This window comes from Parasteatoda tepidariorum, chromosome 5 (genome assembly GCF_043381705.1).
Source record: "Parasteatoda tepidariorum isolate YZ-2023 chromosome 5, CAS_Ptep_4.0, whole genome shotgun sequence".
NCBI lineage: Eukaryota > Metazoa > Arthropoda > Arachnida > Araneae > Theridiidae > Parasteatoda > Parasteatoda tepidariorum.
In genome coordinates, this window is record NC_092208.1 from 65673885 (window position 1) to 65693989 (window position 20105).

Sequence of the window (20105 nt, forward strand, 5' to 3'; positions counted from 1 at the left end):
CCATTTGACTTTCTGTTGACCATTTAAAAAAGCTTTTAAAGCCTGATTGATCCTAAGTCCCATTTTATTGCAGTGTTTTCTAGATGCTGAAGTCCATAGTACTAGGTCATCAGCATATAAAGCACATTCAATGTCCTTTATTTTTTTTAATTTTCTAAGGAAGATCATTAATGTAAACATTGAAAAGACTTGTTTTTAATTCACTTTTAAACCATTGGAGCATTTTCCCACCAATTCAGAAGATTTTTAGCTGATAAAACAATTCAGTTCTCCAAATACGATCTTATGCTACTCTGAAATCAACTAAATTTGTCACTCATGATAATTACAAATAATTTAGACAAGTTTATCACACTGTTAAACTAGTTTTTAAGCAATTTTTTAGAATTTTTACTTTTTTAAAGAAAAAGAACTACGGTGGCAAGTACATTTTTTTAAGTTAGTGAAATGAAAGAAAAAAAAATTAGAAAACAATTGGATTAGAAAAGTTGATTTTTGAAAGAAAAAAAAAAGGAAGAGCTCAGTACAAGCAAAAGAAAATCAACTTTATTCTAATTAACATGTAAATAAAAAAGAAAACTTAAAAGTTAGTAAAAGAAGGTTTAATTACACAGTAAAATCCTAAAACTTTTTTTTTTCAATTTTAATTTAAAGAACATTAAAAGACTCTTTAATACTTTTTCACCGACAGAAATATATCTTAATCTTATATATCATATCATATATCTGTCAGTATATATCATATACCTACAGAAATTTATCATATATCTTAAGCAACTGAGTTAGAAAACAAAACATTGAAATCAGAGACATCGAAGACAGAGAAACATTATATGTGTTAATTAAATCACTTTACAATAATGTAAAATAAATAAATAGATATCTTTAAAACATATATCTTAGTAACTTACAAAAACTGATAAAAACTCAAAATTATTTTAAAATATTAATTGTGCTTGTCATAATATAATTTAATTCCACAAAATATTAATTTTACCTGCTTCAAATCTAAAGTTATTGTGACCCACTCAAAACGCTTTCCATTTTGAAGGGTAGGACTTTTCCACCATTTATTGGTGCCATCAATAGCATTTATGATAGGGTGCCTATGTTCGGTATTATTGCTACGGGCATCACATACACCACATTGAGGTTCTCTATTCAAAAGAAAAATTTTAATAAAAATTAAATAGTTGAGGAGAAAAACCTATGAGTGATAAAATACCTATAAAATATTACTTGGTAAGCCAATGTAGTACAGAATAGATAAATATTATAGAAAACAAAACTTTTACTGGTGAATCGATGATATTATAAGCAAAATGATACACAAAAGACAAAAATTATAAATAATAACAAAATATAAAAAGTTAGTCAATACTGTTTTATGAACACAGAATCCTTGAGGTATTTAATACCAAAAAATGTGTTGAAACTGAATTAAGCATCACATTTTCCTCGCATAATATAAAAAAGACAAAAAAAATTAATTTACGAGGGAACCAAAATTTTAAGTTAAAACTTATAACATAACTTTAACTTAGTTGAGAAAAATTAAGATAAAACTTATGAGGTTTCCAATGAAACTAAATGCTAAGAATCTCTAAGCAACCCCGAGAAATCTACATCAGTAACATGGTTTCCATTTCTTACTGAAGATGACAGCCTGGCAGACAATTTCCATTGCATTGAAATATTTTAAAAACTCGCTGCCCTCTTTGCAATTCTGCAGATCTAATGAGTCAAGATCTAATGAGCAGATCTAATGAGTTGAACTCTGTTAATGTACTTCACATTCTGACAACTCAGAAAAAGTGCTTCACTGAAAGACTGGAAGTTTTAAGAAAATTACTTAGCTCGCCTTCACAATTGTTTTTCCTTGTTACTTTTGTCATCATAAACTTTTGTCTTTTGGATATTTTGTTTTGCCTTGCCATTAGAAGTAAATAAAAAAATTTTAAAATTACAAAAATTAACAGGAGATTATACAAATACCAGTCAAACTTCTATTACTGGAATGTCTATAGCTAAAAGTCTTGATAATTCTAACTATTTTTGAAACTCTGGCAAAAATATTGGCTTCAACTTCGAATTTTTTAACATCACTTACAGTTCGATAAGTCGATTTTTTTCAATAATTCGAAGAAACTTTTGTTTTCCTTTTTGTATAATGAGAGTCCCTAATTTTAATTTCTGAGTCTTAAGCTTAAATGTTTATTCCTACTCTTTTGTTTGGGATGTGAGAAATGGTGCAATGAGTTCAGGATATAAACATATAGTTATAAGTAACCTTTGATCATGTGCAGTTGTATCATTCTAGCACATATTTTGGGGGAGAATTCTGATTTCTGCTTTAGTATAGCTGTTTACTTTTGCTGGTCTTTTGATAAGGGTTTTTGAGCAGCAGCGTAAAATTAGTATTGATTTAAAATTTTACTAAAGCTTAAAATAAAAAAAAGAGAGATTTAAAAAACTTAAAGCGTCTTAAGAGAAATCGAGGAAGCGAAAAGGGCGATAGAAGAAAAAAGAAATCGCTGCGGAATTCAGAAGTCTTTAAAACACTATTTCGCCGATTATGGAAGAAAAGGTAAAATAAGGAAAGGAGTTGAAAAGTTGCATCAAACATCTGCAAGGAAACGTTTGAAACAATCAAGTTCTCCCGAACTGGAGAATGCTATGTTTGAATGGGTAAAACAATTGTGAGAAACATTCCTCTTCAAGGTGGTTTCATACAATGCCATTTTCAATACGAGAAAAATTTTCAAAAGAAATGGGAACTAGGTCTTTTTAAGCAAGTACTGGATTGTTTGACAAATTTAGAATGAAAAATGGAAACGTGCAAATGAAGGTCCAATGAAAGTGCGAATGTAGCTAAGTTGACTGTGAAAATCACCTTCACAATGTGTTACCATCTTTGCCAGCGAGCTACAATTCTGAAGATCTCTTTATTGCAGATGAAACTAGTCTTTTTTTTTAAAAATGCTTACTCAAAAATACTTAAAACTTTAAAAGAGGAGATGTGCTGTTGGGAGAAAAAGAAATTAGGAAAGAATAACTGTGAAAGCGGGAATATGACTGCCTCAGAGTAGTTAAAGTTACTAGTGATTGGAAAATTGGCGAAACCAAGATGTTTTTTTGGCATTAAATTCTCGTCCAAAATTGTGAATACAACAAAAAGGCATGGATGACAAGTGCAATTTCTGAAGAATGGCTATCAAAACGTGACTGCAAATTTCAGTGTGAAAGGAGAAATATTTTATTATTCATTGAATATCATCCAGCCCATCCTAAAATGACTTAAAATTTGCAAACTATTAAGATAAGCTTCATCCTCCCAACACAACAACAGCAAGGTATTATAAAAAAAAAACTATACCAAATTAAACAAAACAAGCAATACCTAATACCAAAATAAATAACCTATAACAAAAAAAAATGTGTCCAGCGAGTAATCAGAAACATTAAAGCAGAAAAAGAAATTCTTGATATCAATCTTCTCGAAGCCATTGTGATTATTCAGAAATTCCAGGAAGAGGTAAAGGTAAGTACAAGTTCAAATAGCTACTGCAATGCTCAATTCATCTCACCTGATTCAAACCAAAATAAAGAAAATCAGGAAAAGAAAAAATTGAACCAGAATTATAAGAGAAATTCCAGAATTGTTTTTCTTTGGATGCCTATTGATTTTAACACTTTTGTCAAAGTAGATGAAAATTTTGAAATGACTGAATGTTTATCAGAGTCAAATATTTTTCTAACCATTAATAAAGAAAAAGATAATGCAGATTGTGAGGATTGGAATGATGAAAAATTGGATTCTAAAATTATTCCTCCTATAGCATATCATCAGGTTCTCACAGCAGCAAAAACTCTTTGTTCATATATTCAGGCACAGTCAAGTGTTCAAGATGAGGTATTTAGTGCTCTGAACATTAAAGAGAATTTATTGGGTAAAAGAATAGTACAAAATAAGAAATAAAAGAAAATTATAGACCTCTTTCGAAAGATTTAAAATGTATTATTACTAATTTTGTAACTGTTTTTAAGACTGGAATTAAAATGTTGTATATATTTACTTTAAATGTTAATAAATTCCTTTTGAGTGTTTGAAAAAAGCTATTTCCTTTAATGGAGAATATTGATTTTCATTTTCTCTGTTATTGTCTTAAAATAACAAATTTTATTCAGTTATCAATTAGTCTAAATTTCGACAGCTCGAAGTATTTCTAGATTTCAATGACACTTAGTGTTATTGAAGTTTCACTGCATTAGCAGTCCGTAAAATGAAAGAAAAAAAATCACAGAAAATATTTAAAAAAGCAACAAATTTAATGATTTAGAAAACTTCAAAACAAATAAATAACTAAATGATGAGCTTTATTGAATGAATGAACAGACAGAACATCATAAAAGGCATCATTCCTGTTTGATATGGAAAGGGCGAGCCATACATGACATCGTATACATCGTGACATACGTTCAACATCAGAATTTTCTTGGCCATTTTAAAAACGCTTTAACCACTAAAACTTGGACCCAAAACATTCATAGCTAAACACTTCTTATAATGCCAGATAAGTTTCAGTAGTGCTTTTTCCAAGCTTCATGTGCAATTTCACAAGTCATAGCTTTATTATTACATTTATTTTTTTCCCCAGCAAAAAAACAGCTTTTATGCAAACGAAGAACTCGGCCAGACTAAATTGTTCACCCTCACATGAGGTGCACGTTCAGAAGAGAAAAGATTCTATCAACGCAGCTTTTGGTCAAACACTTTCAGCATATGCTTAGTTCAACCGTGGAAGCCACAGTCTGGTTATTTAATAGCCACACCTTGTAAACAACTAGTAAATTTTAATCAATTATTCATTTATCATAAGATGGTTTTATTTTCCTCTAAAATACAAATTTATATTTTATGAGTTATAAATATGAATGAAATAGAATTTTAACAATAGAAAAAGAAAACAAACCTCATAAAAACATGTTCGACTAGTTTACAATAGACTTCAGGACCTGATTCTCCACAAGTAGCATTTGCACTAATTATGGCATTTAGAGCCAAATTATTTACAGATGGAAATAACCCTCTTTCTGAAAAATGAAACAAAAAATTTTAAGTAACTAAACCAATTAAATTAGTTTTAGTACATTATGATAAACTTTTCTCACTATTCTCATCAATGATAAATTAAATCAAATTACATTTTCACATCAACATTTAGTTCATAAATAAAAGTTTTTAAAAGTAGAAAAAATGGGAAGATATAACCAGTTTAAATTCTTTTTATAAAATTTCTGTATCTTAAATATAATTTGATTTCACCTCAGTAATTATTAATAATGACCGTTCTTTGAAGACAATAGACGTTTATGTTATTCTTTACAAATGGCAATATAGATACGTATTTTGAGTAGTTTTAATTAATCTGTCAACTGATTTAGATGCCAGAGTATAATTTAATTAAAAATTACAAAACTCAATTTTTTTCCATTAAAATTTCTTTAATTAACCCTTTAACAGTGAGTTTTTCTTTTTATTATCAACCTGGTTACTTTTCTTAGTTTTTCACATAGGATTATTATTTAGCTAAATATTTAGTATCAAACAAGAGCCAAATCATTCCAAGTCCAGTTTTCACATAGATATAAATATTTAAACAGTTTAAAGGATAATTTTAAAAAAATATTTAAATTAATGACTTAAAAAGTGATCAGCAAGTCTGAAGTTTAGCATTAATAACAAATGCCAGAAAGAATATCTCTGTAAATTCTCAAATCTAAAAAAAGTATAAAATGGAAAAAGGATTTTTTTTTTTAGTTAAGTAAATATAAAAATACAGTAAAAATAAAAAGTTAACCAAATTTTTCATGTTTTATTCAGGAAAATTTCATAGCTCAATAATAACTACAATAAGGTTTGCACCTACTTATAGCTTAATATAATTTAAACCGAATTTCCACAAATAAAATCATTTTAGCCAAAATGACAAAACAGAAGAAATCAGTCAAAATAAGACAAATCTTAGTAACAGGCATATCAGTTAAATACTGATATACATCTAACAATATTTTCTGGCAAAGTTTTTATTTTTGCCACCCAGTATATGTCAGCTAGATAATAATTTCAATTATAACTTTATTCTACTGATAATATTCTGTTTCATCATTATAAAAAAGTACAAAAAGAAAAAGATTCATTGCATGTTCTCAGCTAGTTTCTGGTGGTACTTACTTCTATGCCAATTTGAGAAAGTTTTTCAAAATAGTGAACAAAGTTAGAAATTATTACATTCTTGTTGATAAATAGTTCAAATATTCAAAATAAAGGAAAAAAAAATTAGGTTTCATAAATAACCTACATAGGAAATCTAGGCTTTCTGAAAATAAAAAATACTAAGAAATAATACTATATAAAAAATTTTTCCAGAAGGCCAATAAAAATATTGTTTGAAGACTTGAGGGATGTGGCCCTGGGATCAAATATGGCCTTCGACTGGACAATTAGCAGAATTCAGCCTTGCAACCAATTATTAGTTCGAAAAACCTAATTTACGAGAATAAAAACTAATTACATCTGTGAGTACAAATAAATGTAGTACTAGTGAGTAGTAACATGTAATAAGGTCTTCAAAGTTACTTCAGTAAATTTAGAGAAAACACTGCAAAATTATATAATGAAAACTTCTAGGAGTAGGTATAAAAGAATTTAAATTTTTTGACACACCATTTTTTATTATTTATTTTTATTAAAGCATGATCAGTTCAAATTTAAGTTAGAGATTTAACTAAAAATTATCTAACTAAATAACAAAACGTTAAAAACAAATTCAAAAATTAGTTTCTTACAAAAAAGTTACATAAAGTTCATTGAAAAAATTTTGTAAAGCCTTAACTGTTGTTTTACTGAAAGAAATTATGCCACAGAAGAACTAACAATGTATATTATTTAGCAAATGTAAATATTAAAGCAAGACTGGAGTAACTATTTCAAAGACAATTTATATTGTTTATATTAAACTAAAGAATGATAAGACTAACCCTTGGTTTAGTAACTGAATTCATCATGGTTGCAATGACAGTTAATTGAAATAAATGACTAACATTTCTGGAACTATCACACCCTCTCTGAGATACCCTTATTAAAACACGATAATTGGCAGCTCTGCGTTTCTAAGAATAAGCTAAATGCAAAACTTTATTTAAAAATAAAAATTCTCTCACGATTAGCAATGAATGTTAATTAACTTAAAAACTTAAGACATTATTGGCAGAAATCATCAATGGATAAATCAACCCGAACATATCAATATTTGTATTTTACACCAATAGAAATTAATCAAAACACAAAAACAAGTACTTAGAAATATGGTTTTATTTACAATATTTTTTTCACACTTAGATGCTTTGTGGATAATTATAAGTTACAATCATTGTATAGCTGTCGTTTATTTGCTTACAGGATAAATAATTATTTTACAAAATTAAACCAAAATATTTTTTTGAATATCAACTTCACATAAACTTACGAAAGATACTTTTAATCAATTATTTTGATTAGATTCCCATCATTAATTAATACATATGCTATGATAACTTAAAATAACAATTTGATTTTATATATTTAAAATAGAAAAAAATCAAAAATAAATGGTTGAAAAATATTTAAAGCAGAAATTTTTTCGCTTGTCCTAAATTCTGAAATGAATGTTAGTGGGAAGCACTAATCGTAACTTTAAAAAAATATATATATATTAACTGACTGTTACTTAACTATTAGTACTTTTAATGAATATAGTGTACTTATCTGTCAACTAGGTATAAACCAAAAATCTCTGTACCAAAATGATCAACAAATTTTAAAATATATGAATAAGGATCATTAAAATTTCTGAGCAAATTGATTTTCTTCTTGATAGCTAAGTTTTTTTCTGCATTTTTAATTTTGTTTCAGAAGTTAAATGCAATGATAAAAGCTTACCTGAATTAAATAACATAAATAACTGCAAGTTACATACAATGGCAATGAAGCTTGGATTTGACCAAACTTCGCCTGACACAATTAGTTATCATAAATTACAATTCAATACTATTACATCATTCTCAACAAAGGACAGAAAATTTAATCAAATAAAACTGCATAAATTAACACATTAAATTATCTATACATCTAACATTCATTTGCAATTTATAAACAGTAGTTGCAAAATTAGAAACATTAGTACATATTATGAACATTTATAATTTTGATATAATGAATAATAAAAAAATTTCAACAATCACTTTCTTTCAATGCTAAACAGTTTGCATAATTTATATAGCTTTGAATAATTCAAGTACCTTTTAATTAGTCAGAAGTAGGTACATTCAACTATTTATTTATTTTTAACAACATACAAAAAATAAAGACAGTTGAATTTATTTGCACCCGTTGAACAGCCGACCCAATTTTGGGTTTACGACTACTAATGTTCAACTCCATAGCCTTGTAATTTTGAACCAATCAAAAAGACAAGGAAACTCAAGGAGCAGTATGCCCAGAGGTACTGAATTGTAATGGGAACATGGAGGACTTTGCGACTCGACAGATTTAACATGCCATAGATGGCGTCATTAAAAACAAGAAATGCACCCTTCGCTTTGATTTCCATAGTAGGCTTGCTGGCATTGGCAAGTGGAATTAGTAACAACAACAAAACATTATTTTAAGAATCTTCTAACTATTTTTAAAAAATGACAAGTTAAACTTCTCATATCATACAGCACAATGACAAATATAACTTATCAATGATTTTTAATACCATGCAACTTAAGCTAACTGTTGAATATAAATTCGGTTTAAAATTACGATAGAACAGAATATGGCAGCATTATCAAGTTTAATTTTTAAAATGAAAATAAAATGGTTATAACAAACACAATTCAATAACTAAACCTTATAAGGTTAAGATGTTAAATTTATCATTCAACAATAATTTTTTTTCAAGGCTTATCACAAAGCTTTCCGACTAGAAATTGGCCATAAAAAATGACTTGAGCAAGTTTAAGTTTCTCAAAATAAAAAGAGCCATAACCTTTATATACATTCTCTTAAGATTTTAACAAATGAACAATTTTTGAGATAGTTTCAAATAATTTCAGTACTACTTGATTTTCACAGCGACCGCACTTCCATTTAGGCTTTGCATTCCAACCACGTGATATAGTAATTTAATTTTCTCCATTTAAAACATTGGAAAGAAAAAAAATTTGACTATTTTTAGGTTGTTGTACATTTACGTCGCACTAGAGCTGCACAATGGGCTATTGGCTTGACTATTTTTAATTCACCGAGTGAGAATGATGCCACTTCTTTTCTCCAGGAAAAAGAGGTACTACCTCGCTATCAAATATGGGTGATAAATGAAATTCTAAGTAAAGAAAAGATTGTGGAGGTAAATTATAAAAAATTGTCAGCAAAAAATACCCTTTTTTATATTAGGAGCAAAAGGCAAAGAGGCACCACTTGTCATCTTCATATTTTGAAGAATTCATGTGAGGAAAATCCTATGGGAAAGACAAGCTGTTTGATTTAATATTGAATGCAATCGCGGAGATATGGAGGACAAAAACTAATTGCGAATAATTCTAACTTGGCATTTTTCTTGGCATCCGTTCTAGCAGCGGTTGCTGTGAAAATCAAGAAGTACTATAACTTTTTTACATTACCTAAAAATTAAATTACAGAACAATTTACAGACAATATTAATTTGCACTGTGATAATAAATAAAACACTCAATAAATATATCCTCTGAATATTAGCTATTAACAACTTCAATAGACTTAATTTGTAAACATACAATGCCTTTTTTAGTACATGTTAATTATTCCCTGAATCCATATTATATAGATAGTTCTCAGATTTTTTTTTCTTCGTTATTTAAAGGCATTTCTTTGATTGATGCAGAAATAGAAATTAAGAAAATTTAGACACTGATCCATGGACTAAAAGATATCACTAGTTTGTACACTTTGTCACTCGTCCATTTATCTGTCTCAATTAGATTTTTTGTCAAAAATTAAGTAAATTTTAATGAAAAATTATAATACAAAGAATGAATAGGGTTTACATTTAGGATGAACTATGCAATTTTTAGGCAATAACTCAGAACAAAATATGAAACTAAAGACAAAACATTATACCATCCCTTCACATTGATTACTGGCCCAAAAACCATTCCCAGACCACTGACAATCTAATGTATTACATCTGCAGATGATAAAACATCAATCTGCCACAAGAGGATCTATCTTAAACCAAACTAAAAATTTTGCCCATATTTGTCTCTAATTTGCATTGATAGTTCATGATGATATTAAGTAATTGGCAATATTAACATGACCCTCATCATAAGTATAACACAAAGACTCTGACTAGTCAGTTACCTCAGAATCTGATGACAGAATTTAAGAATAAAAACATTTTATTTCAATTGGCAATATAATAACAGTATGTTATTATAACGATTTAAATAAACTCAATTATCGAGTAGCTTATTTATAACACGTAAATTCATTCTTGAACATTAAATCAGCCATTTCTCAACATCTTTGAATTCATTTCATTAAACATAAATTACCCACATTATTATAAATATAAAATCTTCACACATGTTTATTTAAAAGTATCTCTTTGATTGATGTATTATAAGCTACATCAGCAGGTGACAAACCATCAACATCATAAATGTCAACCGAGGCTCCATTTTTTAAAAGGAAGTTAATAACTTCCTCATGTCCACAAGATGATGCATAATGTAATGGTGTCTGCCCATCTGTGTCCTGGCAATCTACATCTATCCCACAAGATGATACTAAGTAATTGGCAATCTCAACATGACCCCTGTCACAAGCCCAATGCAAAAGAGTTAAGCCGTTTTCATCAAGAGAATCTTTGATGGCAGAATTTGATGACAAGAGCAATTTAATTTGATTTAAGTTTCCTTCTTTCACAAAGTCAAAAGCAGTTTTCAACTCTTCTTTGATTTCAGGGTCGGTTTTAAGGTACGAGCTATTGACAGGTCCGATCCGGGATTTCTTAGCTGACTCTTTAGGATTCGAGTCCCAATCACTACTGACATTGGTGACACAATCTATGTATTGCTGCATGGCTTCCTCTTTTGACATGTTTCCTAAGTTATGCCACGATGTCCACTTACTCCGACTCTTAAATTTTAAAATTCCCGGCATCGGTTCTTTGCAAGGGCCACATAGTGCTTGTTTGTAACGTCCGTAAAGATATAACAGATCGTCTTGTTGCATCACTGACGCATTACCAGTAACAAAATCTATAGCACGCTGAAAAGTTTCTTCCACAGAATTTTCGTCGCCGGCGAAATCAGTTTCTTCCATGGCGGAGAATTATAATTTTGAAAGAGAAATATAGATATTATATAAAAGGAAATAAATCAGATCCGAAATATCCACTTCTCTTTAACAGTCGTGTAAACAAACAGTCAAGTAATATTTTGTTGCCAACATTAAAAAGAAAAGAAGAAAAAAAAAAACTTCAACAAGAAATCAATAGGATAATAAGCTGGCGCCATCTACCAGCGTTTTTGAAGTACAGGAATGACAAGAAAAGTCAAACATTTCTATCTCTCATTCCCAATCATCTTGCTTCTCTTCTTCCCTTACCATTATCTTCTAGAGCGGAAAATATTCTATGTATGGAGCTTCTTCGTTTCTTTTTATTAAGTAAAATTTTTCGTATTGAAATAATAAAATTAATTAATTAATATGTCTAAAAAGAAATTCAAAGTTAATTTTACGACAAATTAATTATCAAATTATTTTATAAAATTAAAAAAATTCTCTAAATAAATGTTTTTTTTCTTGTAATCTATTTTTATTTAACATGAAATATTTTAACTTTCAGTATCGTTAGTAAAAACAAAAACCTATTTTTATTTAATGGATATAAACTTTTAATAATCAACATCTTTTCAAAAACGGAAAAGAATGAAGAAATATACAAAATAAAATCTATACAAAATAAAAAATTAAATTCGCTTTTTGTTAATAAATTATGAAATATGTTTATTGTAAAGGGGGGAAATATGTTTAAAAAAAGGGGGGAAAGGAAATTTCTAAGACTAACTACGTTTTAAAACACTTCTTCATAAGAATAAAAATGTCAGCATTAGTGCACAATAACAAAACAAACAAACAAAAACACTGTAGTTAAATTAGGGGAGAATTATATTTAGTGTATTTTAATTTTAGGGAAAGGAAATATCTAATTTATAGAATGTTCATGAGTTTTATTATTAATAAAGCTATTTTGAAAAATAGCCAGAATGTTACATAAAAGCTTTGAATCATTAATTTCAATTACTATATCAGATTTAATAAAATATGCCAATTCGCAGTCCACTAATTTGTATTTTAAACAATGTAAATTTAAATGTCAAACGAAATGTGCAAGTGAAATTGTTTAAGCGAAATGAGCGAAATATTAGAATCTCATTAAAACATCTTACTATTATAATACTATCTCAGAAACTATCATTCCGACTTCTAGAACTGCGCAATTAATTAATATTTCGAGAAATATCGGTACATTATAAAAACCGAGGTAACGATAGTTTAAAAAGTACTTTAGCGTTAGTGACTATACCATTCTTGCGTTTATTATCAACAACGGAGATATCATAATAATCACAAACAATGATAAAATTGAATACGATAATATCGGGGGTATTACGGTATCGGGGGTATTAACAAATACGACAATATCACTATCGATAATGATGAATACTTAATACTATAATGTTGGGCTTTTTTTCAATAACCATACCCATCGAATATGATGGTATCTGAATTGTTTATAAATAAAATTTGGGTCACAAAACTATTAACCAATGCAATGCATATTAGTAAAATTGAAAAAAAATATAACTATCTTCGCTTTTTCTTTTCTTCTGATGATGTATGGCGATATTAAATTTTGATATGGCCGATTTCCAGGTCGTTTTCATGAAGTTACAATTTAATCGATTTTTTAAAATTTTACTTAAGTATGTATCGCGGTTAATGTATGAAATCCGGCATTTTAACACCTATCAACCAGCTAAGATGCAAAATTAATATTTCACATTCTTGAAATTCTATTGAATGACATGGCACATCGGAAAAGTATGAAACGATTTCACACATTGCTTGGGCATTCCATTGAATGACTAATGAAAAACTTACAAGCTACAGACATTCGACAGAATAATATGTTTGTATTTCGATTTTAAAAAAAGTGTACACGATTCACAAATCAAATAGATCGATTTTGTAATAAAACTAGAAGACTCTGCCCGCCAAACCTCTTAATTGCTTTATGTAAGAACATTTTGTTAACATGTTAATCATAACGAAATAAAGAATTAACGGGATTTCAAAAATAATTATTTGAAAATGAAAAATAAAAATTTTCTTAATCTAAAGAATACAGAATGTGTTACTCTACAAGAAGAAATAAATTAGAAGTAATTTTATTTGTTGACGAAACTTATAATAATTCAAATAGAAAACGGATTTTATTGTTCCTTATTAATTTTTACTTATTTATTTATTTTTTAATTTCAGTATAAATATAGCAATACGTAATCTCTCTCTTTGCTATTTTTGATTGACATCTACTCAAACACGAGTTTATAAAATAAATATCTCGTGGGAAATAAATGAACTACTTACAGTTGATAAACATTTAATATTTGAAACAAAAAAGCTGGAAAAAAATTAAGGAAAAAAAACACTTAAATTTGCAATAATTTTCGAACAAATAAGAATTTCGTAATAAAATATGGATTAAATTCAAAAATAAAAATCGTCAAATTTCAACCACGTAGTTGCATTTCAGCGGGCTACACATTGACCAAACATGGTATTTTTTTCCCCAACAAGTTTAACTGTCAATAATTATCCAGCTTTTTCTTTTTTTTTCTTTTTTTTTTTTCCTATTCCAATGTACTCCCTGTATATTCTACACACCTTTATACTTTCAATTTTCTAAGTCTGTTTGGAAGAAATTTGGGTCTGTTAACGGACCTTTCCCAAAATATCTTTTCTAAATCTTAAAAACGGACCCTTCACAAATTTGTTTATCTTCATTATTGTTTTGTTAATCGAATAAACCCTTCCCAGGGGAGTGGGGGGGGAAGAAAGACAGATGTAAACAAACTAAGTTTTGTCTTCAGCAGACGCTTCTTCATTTAAACGTCCGGAATGAATATTCTGCGTTCAGCAGTAAAGGCTAAATACCAAATATTTGTAAGTTGCATCTCTAATTTAGTAGCAGCAATTGCTGTTTATTTTTTAAAATAAATTTTTTTTTATTATAATTTTTAGTGTTGAGCATAATCTTGTATCTCTTTACAATTTAAAAACTCCTTGAAAAAGATTTTTGCAATAACAGGACCCTATTTGTACAAATTCACAAAAGCAGAACCCTGGTTGAAAGAATGTGACTTAACGCTTATTTTATATTCACGAATTACGAGTAATTTTTCACAATTTTACAAAAACGGACCTTTCACAAAATGTCTGAACAAACCCCTGCTTATAGTTTTTACCAAACAATTGCAACAAACAAAATGTAAAGTGAATTCAACATTCATAACAGCGTCGGCGGCCCTTACGATTGTTAATTTTGATAGAAAATAAAAAAAATAATTATCTTTAGAAGCTAATTAAAAAATTCACAGAGACATCTGAAAAATTCCTACACTGCATTTCAAGAAACTCATGTGTAATTATTTCCAGGAAATAAAACAAACAGATATGGAGATTTTGTAGATATCGACAGAACAAAGTTAAATACATATATAATTTATTTATGCTTGTAAACAAATTTAAGATTCTTATTTGCTGCAAGGAACACAAATCAGTATAGCTGACTGTAGCTACTTAATTATGTAACAATTTAATTTCTTTTGGGAGCTTATTATCTCCACTGGAATTAATTGAAGTAATAAATTATGGTAAAATAATGGCAGTGCGTCGAATAAAATGCAAAAATATGGCTGGGGAAAATGATCTACAATAATGAAAAGGAGAATGATTAACAAGAAGCCCGACATGTTATCCATTAAACTAAGAGACAATTCACGGCCGTAAATAAAAAAAATATATAAAAAGGTAATGTATATTTATAAGACAAAAAAAATTGTTATTAAATGAGTCAGACCACTTTTTTGATCATTATCTACATTTTGAAGGCGTATGCATATTTGCGAATTAGAGGCAATAGTGGCAATTTCGACTCTCTTTCTTCAGTCATTGCAATAAGTCATTTTTTTATAAGCCACTCCTTTTTTTTAAAAAAAAAGAAAAATAATTTAAGCATCAAAAAGCTGCACCTGCAGGTGTTCTTAAGCGATACATTTCACGATTTCTATAGATTATTTTAACACATCTAGAAAGGTTAACGGCATTGTTTTTACATCTCTTCGCGGACCTCGCTCAATTCACTTCGAGGTTAAACATATATGAATTAAAAAACACATAAATCTTCAGAAATTTGATCGTTTGATTCTCACATTCTTTTAGAACTCCATCAAAAATTTGTGCTCAAAGAAAATATTAAAAAGAAAGTAAGAACACCTGCAAATATCGGATTACACTTTTTTTTCTGCAACTTTCGATAAAATACAGGTATATAAGTTTTTTTTTCTCCTTATTTACTTTTCTGACAAAGTTTGTTCATCCGCACAGAGAGAGACACTAGTAGGAAAAAGGGAGATTATTTTGGAGAAAGGGAGATTATTTTGAACGAATTGATGTCTTTACGGTGTTATTTAAAAGGTCATCTGGATATTTCTGTTTAGTACTAGAAAATTTTATGTAAATCTTAACAGATTAACAAACCTGTGTTACTCGTTCTCGTGTCATTGCGTGAAATCCCTCTTGATAGTAGTAGCTAACTAAAATACACATTTTTTGTGCTGCCAAAGGTAATGTCTTAATTTGTTTTTTAATTGCTTACTTAAAAATTAGTTCCCTATTTCGCGCACTGTAATACAATGTAAAATTCATTAGCAACACACATCCTGCTAAAGCAAACAGTTGAAAGTTGAAGAAATTTAGCGAGTGTGATATCCAGTATAGTCCAGTAAAATTAGAATTTTTCTTCAGAAAAATTAATACCCAAGATTTTACTCAGAAATCTTTATGTTATTATACCTAAAAACTCACCTAAATACCTAATACCTAAAAACTCCCCCACTCTCACTCCTCTAAGCTTTCCTTTTTTTTTCCTTCTTTTTTTTTAGCGAAATCGGGAAAGATTAGAGGGGAAGAAATTAATTTCTTCTAGAGAGGTAAGTGAGGCGCTGCTTCAGATGCATTTTTTCACACTGAATTGCATGAAACCAATCCCGAGATGACCAAACTAATAGTTTAGAAGTGTGGAGATTAAATAACGAATAGTGGAGATTAAAGAACGAAAAGTACAATTTATTAGTACCTGTACCTGTTTACGCATTTGCTATTGATATCTAAACAAAAAAAGCATTATTTTCTATGTATTTTTCATGCTAAATCAAATGAGATAAAATAGTAATCGACAAGATAAAATAGGTTTTAGGCACGAAAAGTACAACTTTGTACTTGCACTTATTTAAGCATTTTACAATACTGTTCGGAAAAGTAGATTTTCCACCACTAAGCTTTTTTTCTAGCTCAATCGAATGAGAAAAAACACGAGTCACAAAGGTTAATATTTGTAAATTTTTTTTTTTTTTTTTTTTTTTTGTATGAAGAGTACCATTTTTGAATTGCATTTATCGGGAAGAAACCTCTCATAACTTTAAAAACTATTTATACTAATTACTCGAATTTTATCACTTAATTCAGAATGATAACCAACATAGAAAAATGGCATGACATTTTCAGATACCCCCCAGATATCAAAGTAAAAAATTTATTTTTGTCATATGAAATATAGAACATTTTACACATAAAAATTCTTGCAAATTTTGAACTGTTCGTTTTATTGATTAATGTAGTTTCAATCGATTCAATGTGATAAAATACTTAGGAAACAATTACTCACTTGTTTCGACAGAAATATCAGATGCACAAATAGGTACAAGTATAATTTTGTACTTTCTGTATATAGTGACGTTTTTAGAAGAGAGAGAGGCCTACCCCTTTGATCTTTCTAAAAGCTCCCTCCTTGCCCTTTTTGTAAAAATAAGCCACCATCCCCTAAAAACACTGCCTTTTTTATTTTATTTTTTCAGGAAAAGGTTGTTTTTTTAACCACATGTTTATTTAGTTTCATATCCACTTCTGATTTATTAAGTTATTGATAATTATTTTACTTTAATTTTTAATTTCACTACTTCATTTTAGTAAGATTTTTCTTATATTGTCCAGTTATATAGTTAAAATTCGCATGATATTTGGCCCCAGAGATATTCACATCTTTTCTTTGGGGGGAGGGAAATTTGAATTTTTTAGTGATTTTAAATTTTACTATTATTTACTATTAATAAATTCCTTTTATTTGAAAATGCACTTTTATATGTTAATTTTGTCATAACTTTCAGTTTAAAATATAACAAAGTAATAAAGTTGTAAATAAATTAATTATTTTTTTTTTATTTATTTATTTTTTTTTTCTTGAAGAAAATTTAGACACAGAGATTGTCCTTTAGCTTACCTTTAATTATTTTTCAACAGCTTCAATTTCTTCTATTATTTTCATAATGGACGCGAATTACTTTGTGAAATATACACTTAAAATAGTATTAAAGGGTAATTTAAACATTGAGGATCAAAATCAGTTATTACATAATATGGCACATTTTCATAAATTTTGACGGTGGTACGTGAGTGCCCTTTTAAAATTCAAAGGGCCTTTTTATGTAAAAGCACCTTGTTCTTTTTTATTCCCAGGGAGAACTCTGCTGTGGATAAAACGATTAAATAACTTCTAACAGTGAAAAAACTTACCGTATAAAAAGAAAAAAAAACCTATCGGATACAATGTTTCACTTACTTGTCTAAAAGAAATTCAATTTCCTCCCTCAAATCACCCTCATTTTCTTCAAAAAAAGGGAGAAGCGCAGAAAGGAAAGTTTTCAGGCATCATTTATAATAACACAACAAAGATTTTTGTTAAAAAAAAAAATACCTTGGGTATTAATTTCGAATTTTTATTTATTTAATAATTTATTTTTCGCTATAATTATTAGGCTAAAACGTTGTATAAAGAAAGTGAGAGTCTAGGACACGCGGTCGAAATTAATAAAATAAAAAACAGTTTTAAACAAAAAAAATGTCCTTTTATTACTTGTTTGAACCTCAAATGAGGTAACTGGGGTCGAGAAAAAGTTAGGCACTGTGAAGTCACTAAAGCATTTCATTATTTTAAATACATATTTAAAAAATTCTAACTTCTTTAAACTGCAAGAGATTTATTCATATTAATATAGATTTAAGAGATTTATATTCTTTTAGGTAACAAACAACAATTTATCGGTGTTATTTCATTTCGACAATTTCATTTAGCAAATAAAATTAAACTGTTCCCCTGATGCACTAATAAATGAAATGATACAATTTCAAATTTCAGCAAAGCTATAAAAAATATAAATAAAAATTCAAGTACAATTTATGTACACATTCTTAGCTCCTTCAAATGTTTTAGATGTTTTCGCAAATTAAACAAATAATGTAGTGTAACTTAAGTAGGCTGTCCACACCTAAAATGAATGTGAACTTTATGTATCATTTATTTTTATGTATACTAATCTTTAGAAATAAAATTTTGTTACACGCTAACTACCATAATCATTATATTTTAACACAGTACAAAATCTTTAAACAATTATAGGCAGATTACTCACAATTACTGTTTTTTACCCTACAATTATACATCAAAATTTAAATTTTTTCTGCCAGCCAAAGCAAACATAAAATTGATGTTCGAAAATGCTACCCATAATACATGAATAATTAAAAATAATAATAATAAAGAACCAATGTAGTTATTTTGTATTTTAAAGTGTATTTTTATAAACTAGCATAAATATCTAACAGAGTTGAACTGTTGAAAATTCGAAATAAAATTCTAACTTACCAGAATCCCACGAATTATCCAGAGAGTAATAATATTGATTTTCATAAAACGTCCTATTATAATAACGTTTGCCTTTCCTAGACACACGACCATACGCTACAAGACACATTATTAATATAGTAAGGTTGATGTATGAAAAATGAAAATTAAGCATACTGGAGTTCCAGGAACTATAATAAAATTCATGAAAATTATCACTGAGTTCAATTAAAAAGCACACTTTTAATTTCACAAAAAGGCATCAAAAATTATCATCTTTCAATACACCAGGTCCACATTAATGAGAACTATTTGATGACATTCCACATTTTTGAAATTCTTCTGTTAGACTTCAAACTATAAAAATTCATTTTTAAAAATTAAAATATATCAAAAAACGCAATTTTGTTTTTCGAAAAAGACTTAAGCTCCATTTTCATTGATCACAACATGAGTCACTTTTTCTTCTCCATGTTAGATTATCCTCAGAATCAAATAAGCAAACGATAAATTAAACTTCATGTACTGTTCATCTAAACTTTTTGTAGTGAATAACTTAAGTTTTAGCAAACGATCTCCAAAATTTAATCAAGAGGAAAATGCATTTGTATCGTCCTTATCTGAACGCATGTTTGATTTACACTATTTCCGTCAAGACAGCACAAATGATATAGCTGACCACACACAACGAAACCAAAAGAATCACAGCCAGGCAAGTAGAATTAATTTTTTTTTTTTCCTGAATGAACGTAACATTGCTCTCTCAGAGTTCCTCGACACTCTACCAACTCTATTCTACTATCCGCGTTTTTAGTGTGGCAGAGAAGCAACAAGTGTGTAATGGTAGATGGGGAGGGTGGGGACTAGATAGCCGGTCTTGGCGGGAAACAAGTTATACTTTCACTGCTTTTTAATTCAAGTGGCCACTTCAAGTCGAGCTTTCAGTTAAAAAAAAAAAGAAGAAGAAGAAGAAAATCTATTTGTTTATTTTATTTTATCCGGACTCTG

At 28.5% G+C, this 20105-nt stretch overlaps 2 protein-coding genes across 2 annotated transcripts in view; both read right to left on the minus strand.

The window, feature by feature from the left end:
• The window catches only part of LOC107449971 (laminin subunit alpha-1), a 106876-nt gene extending 86975 nt beyond the window's left edge, over positions 1–19901 (minus strand). Inside the window, exons 1-3 of the mRNA XM_071181550.1 lie at positions 19119–19901; positions 4974–5094; positions 998–1157 (exon numbers count right to left, since the gene is read on the minus strand). Coding sequence (XP_071037651.1) covers positions 998–1157; positions 4974–5094; positions 19119–19272 — 435 coding nt within the window. The 5' untranslated portion in view covers positions 19273–19901. The remainder of the gene's footprint in view (positions 1–997; positions 1158–4973; positions 5095–19118) is intronic.
• Positions 7358–12902, minus strand: LOC107449979 (acyl-CoA-binding domain-containing protein anorexia). Its single transcript, XM_016065673.4, has one exon. It carries the CDS (start codon positions 11390–11392, stop codon positions 10646–10648), a length of 747 nt encoding a protein of 248 aa, XP_015921159.1. The 5' UTR covers positions 11393–12902; the 3' UTR covers positions 7358–10645.
• Positions 19902–20105: the final 204 nt, after the last annotated feature.

Coding starts and splice junctions, on each gene's coding strand:
- LOC107449979 (XM_016065673.4), bottom strand. CDS start 11,392: ATGGAAGAAACTGATTTCGCCGGCGACGAAAATTCTGTGGAAGAAACT.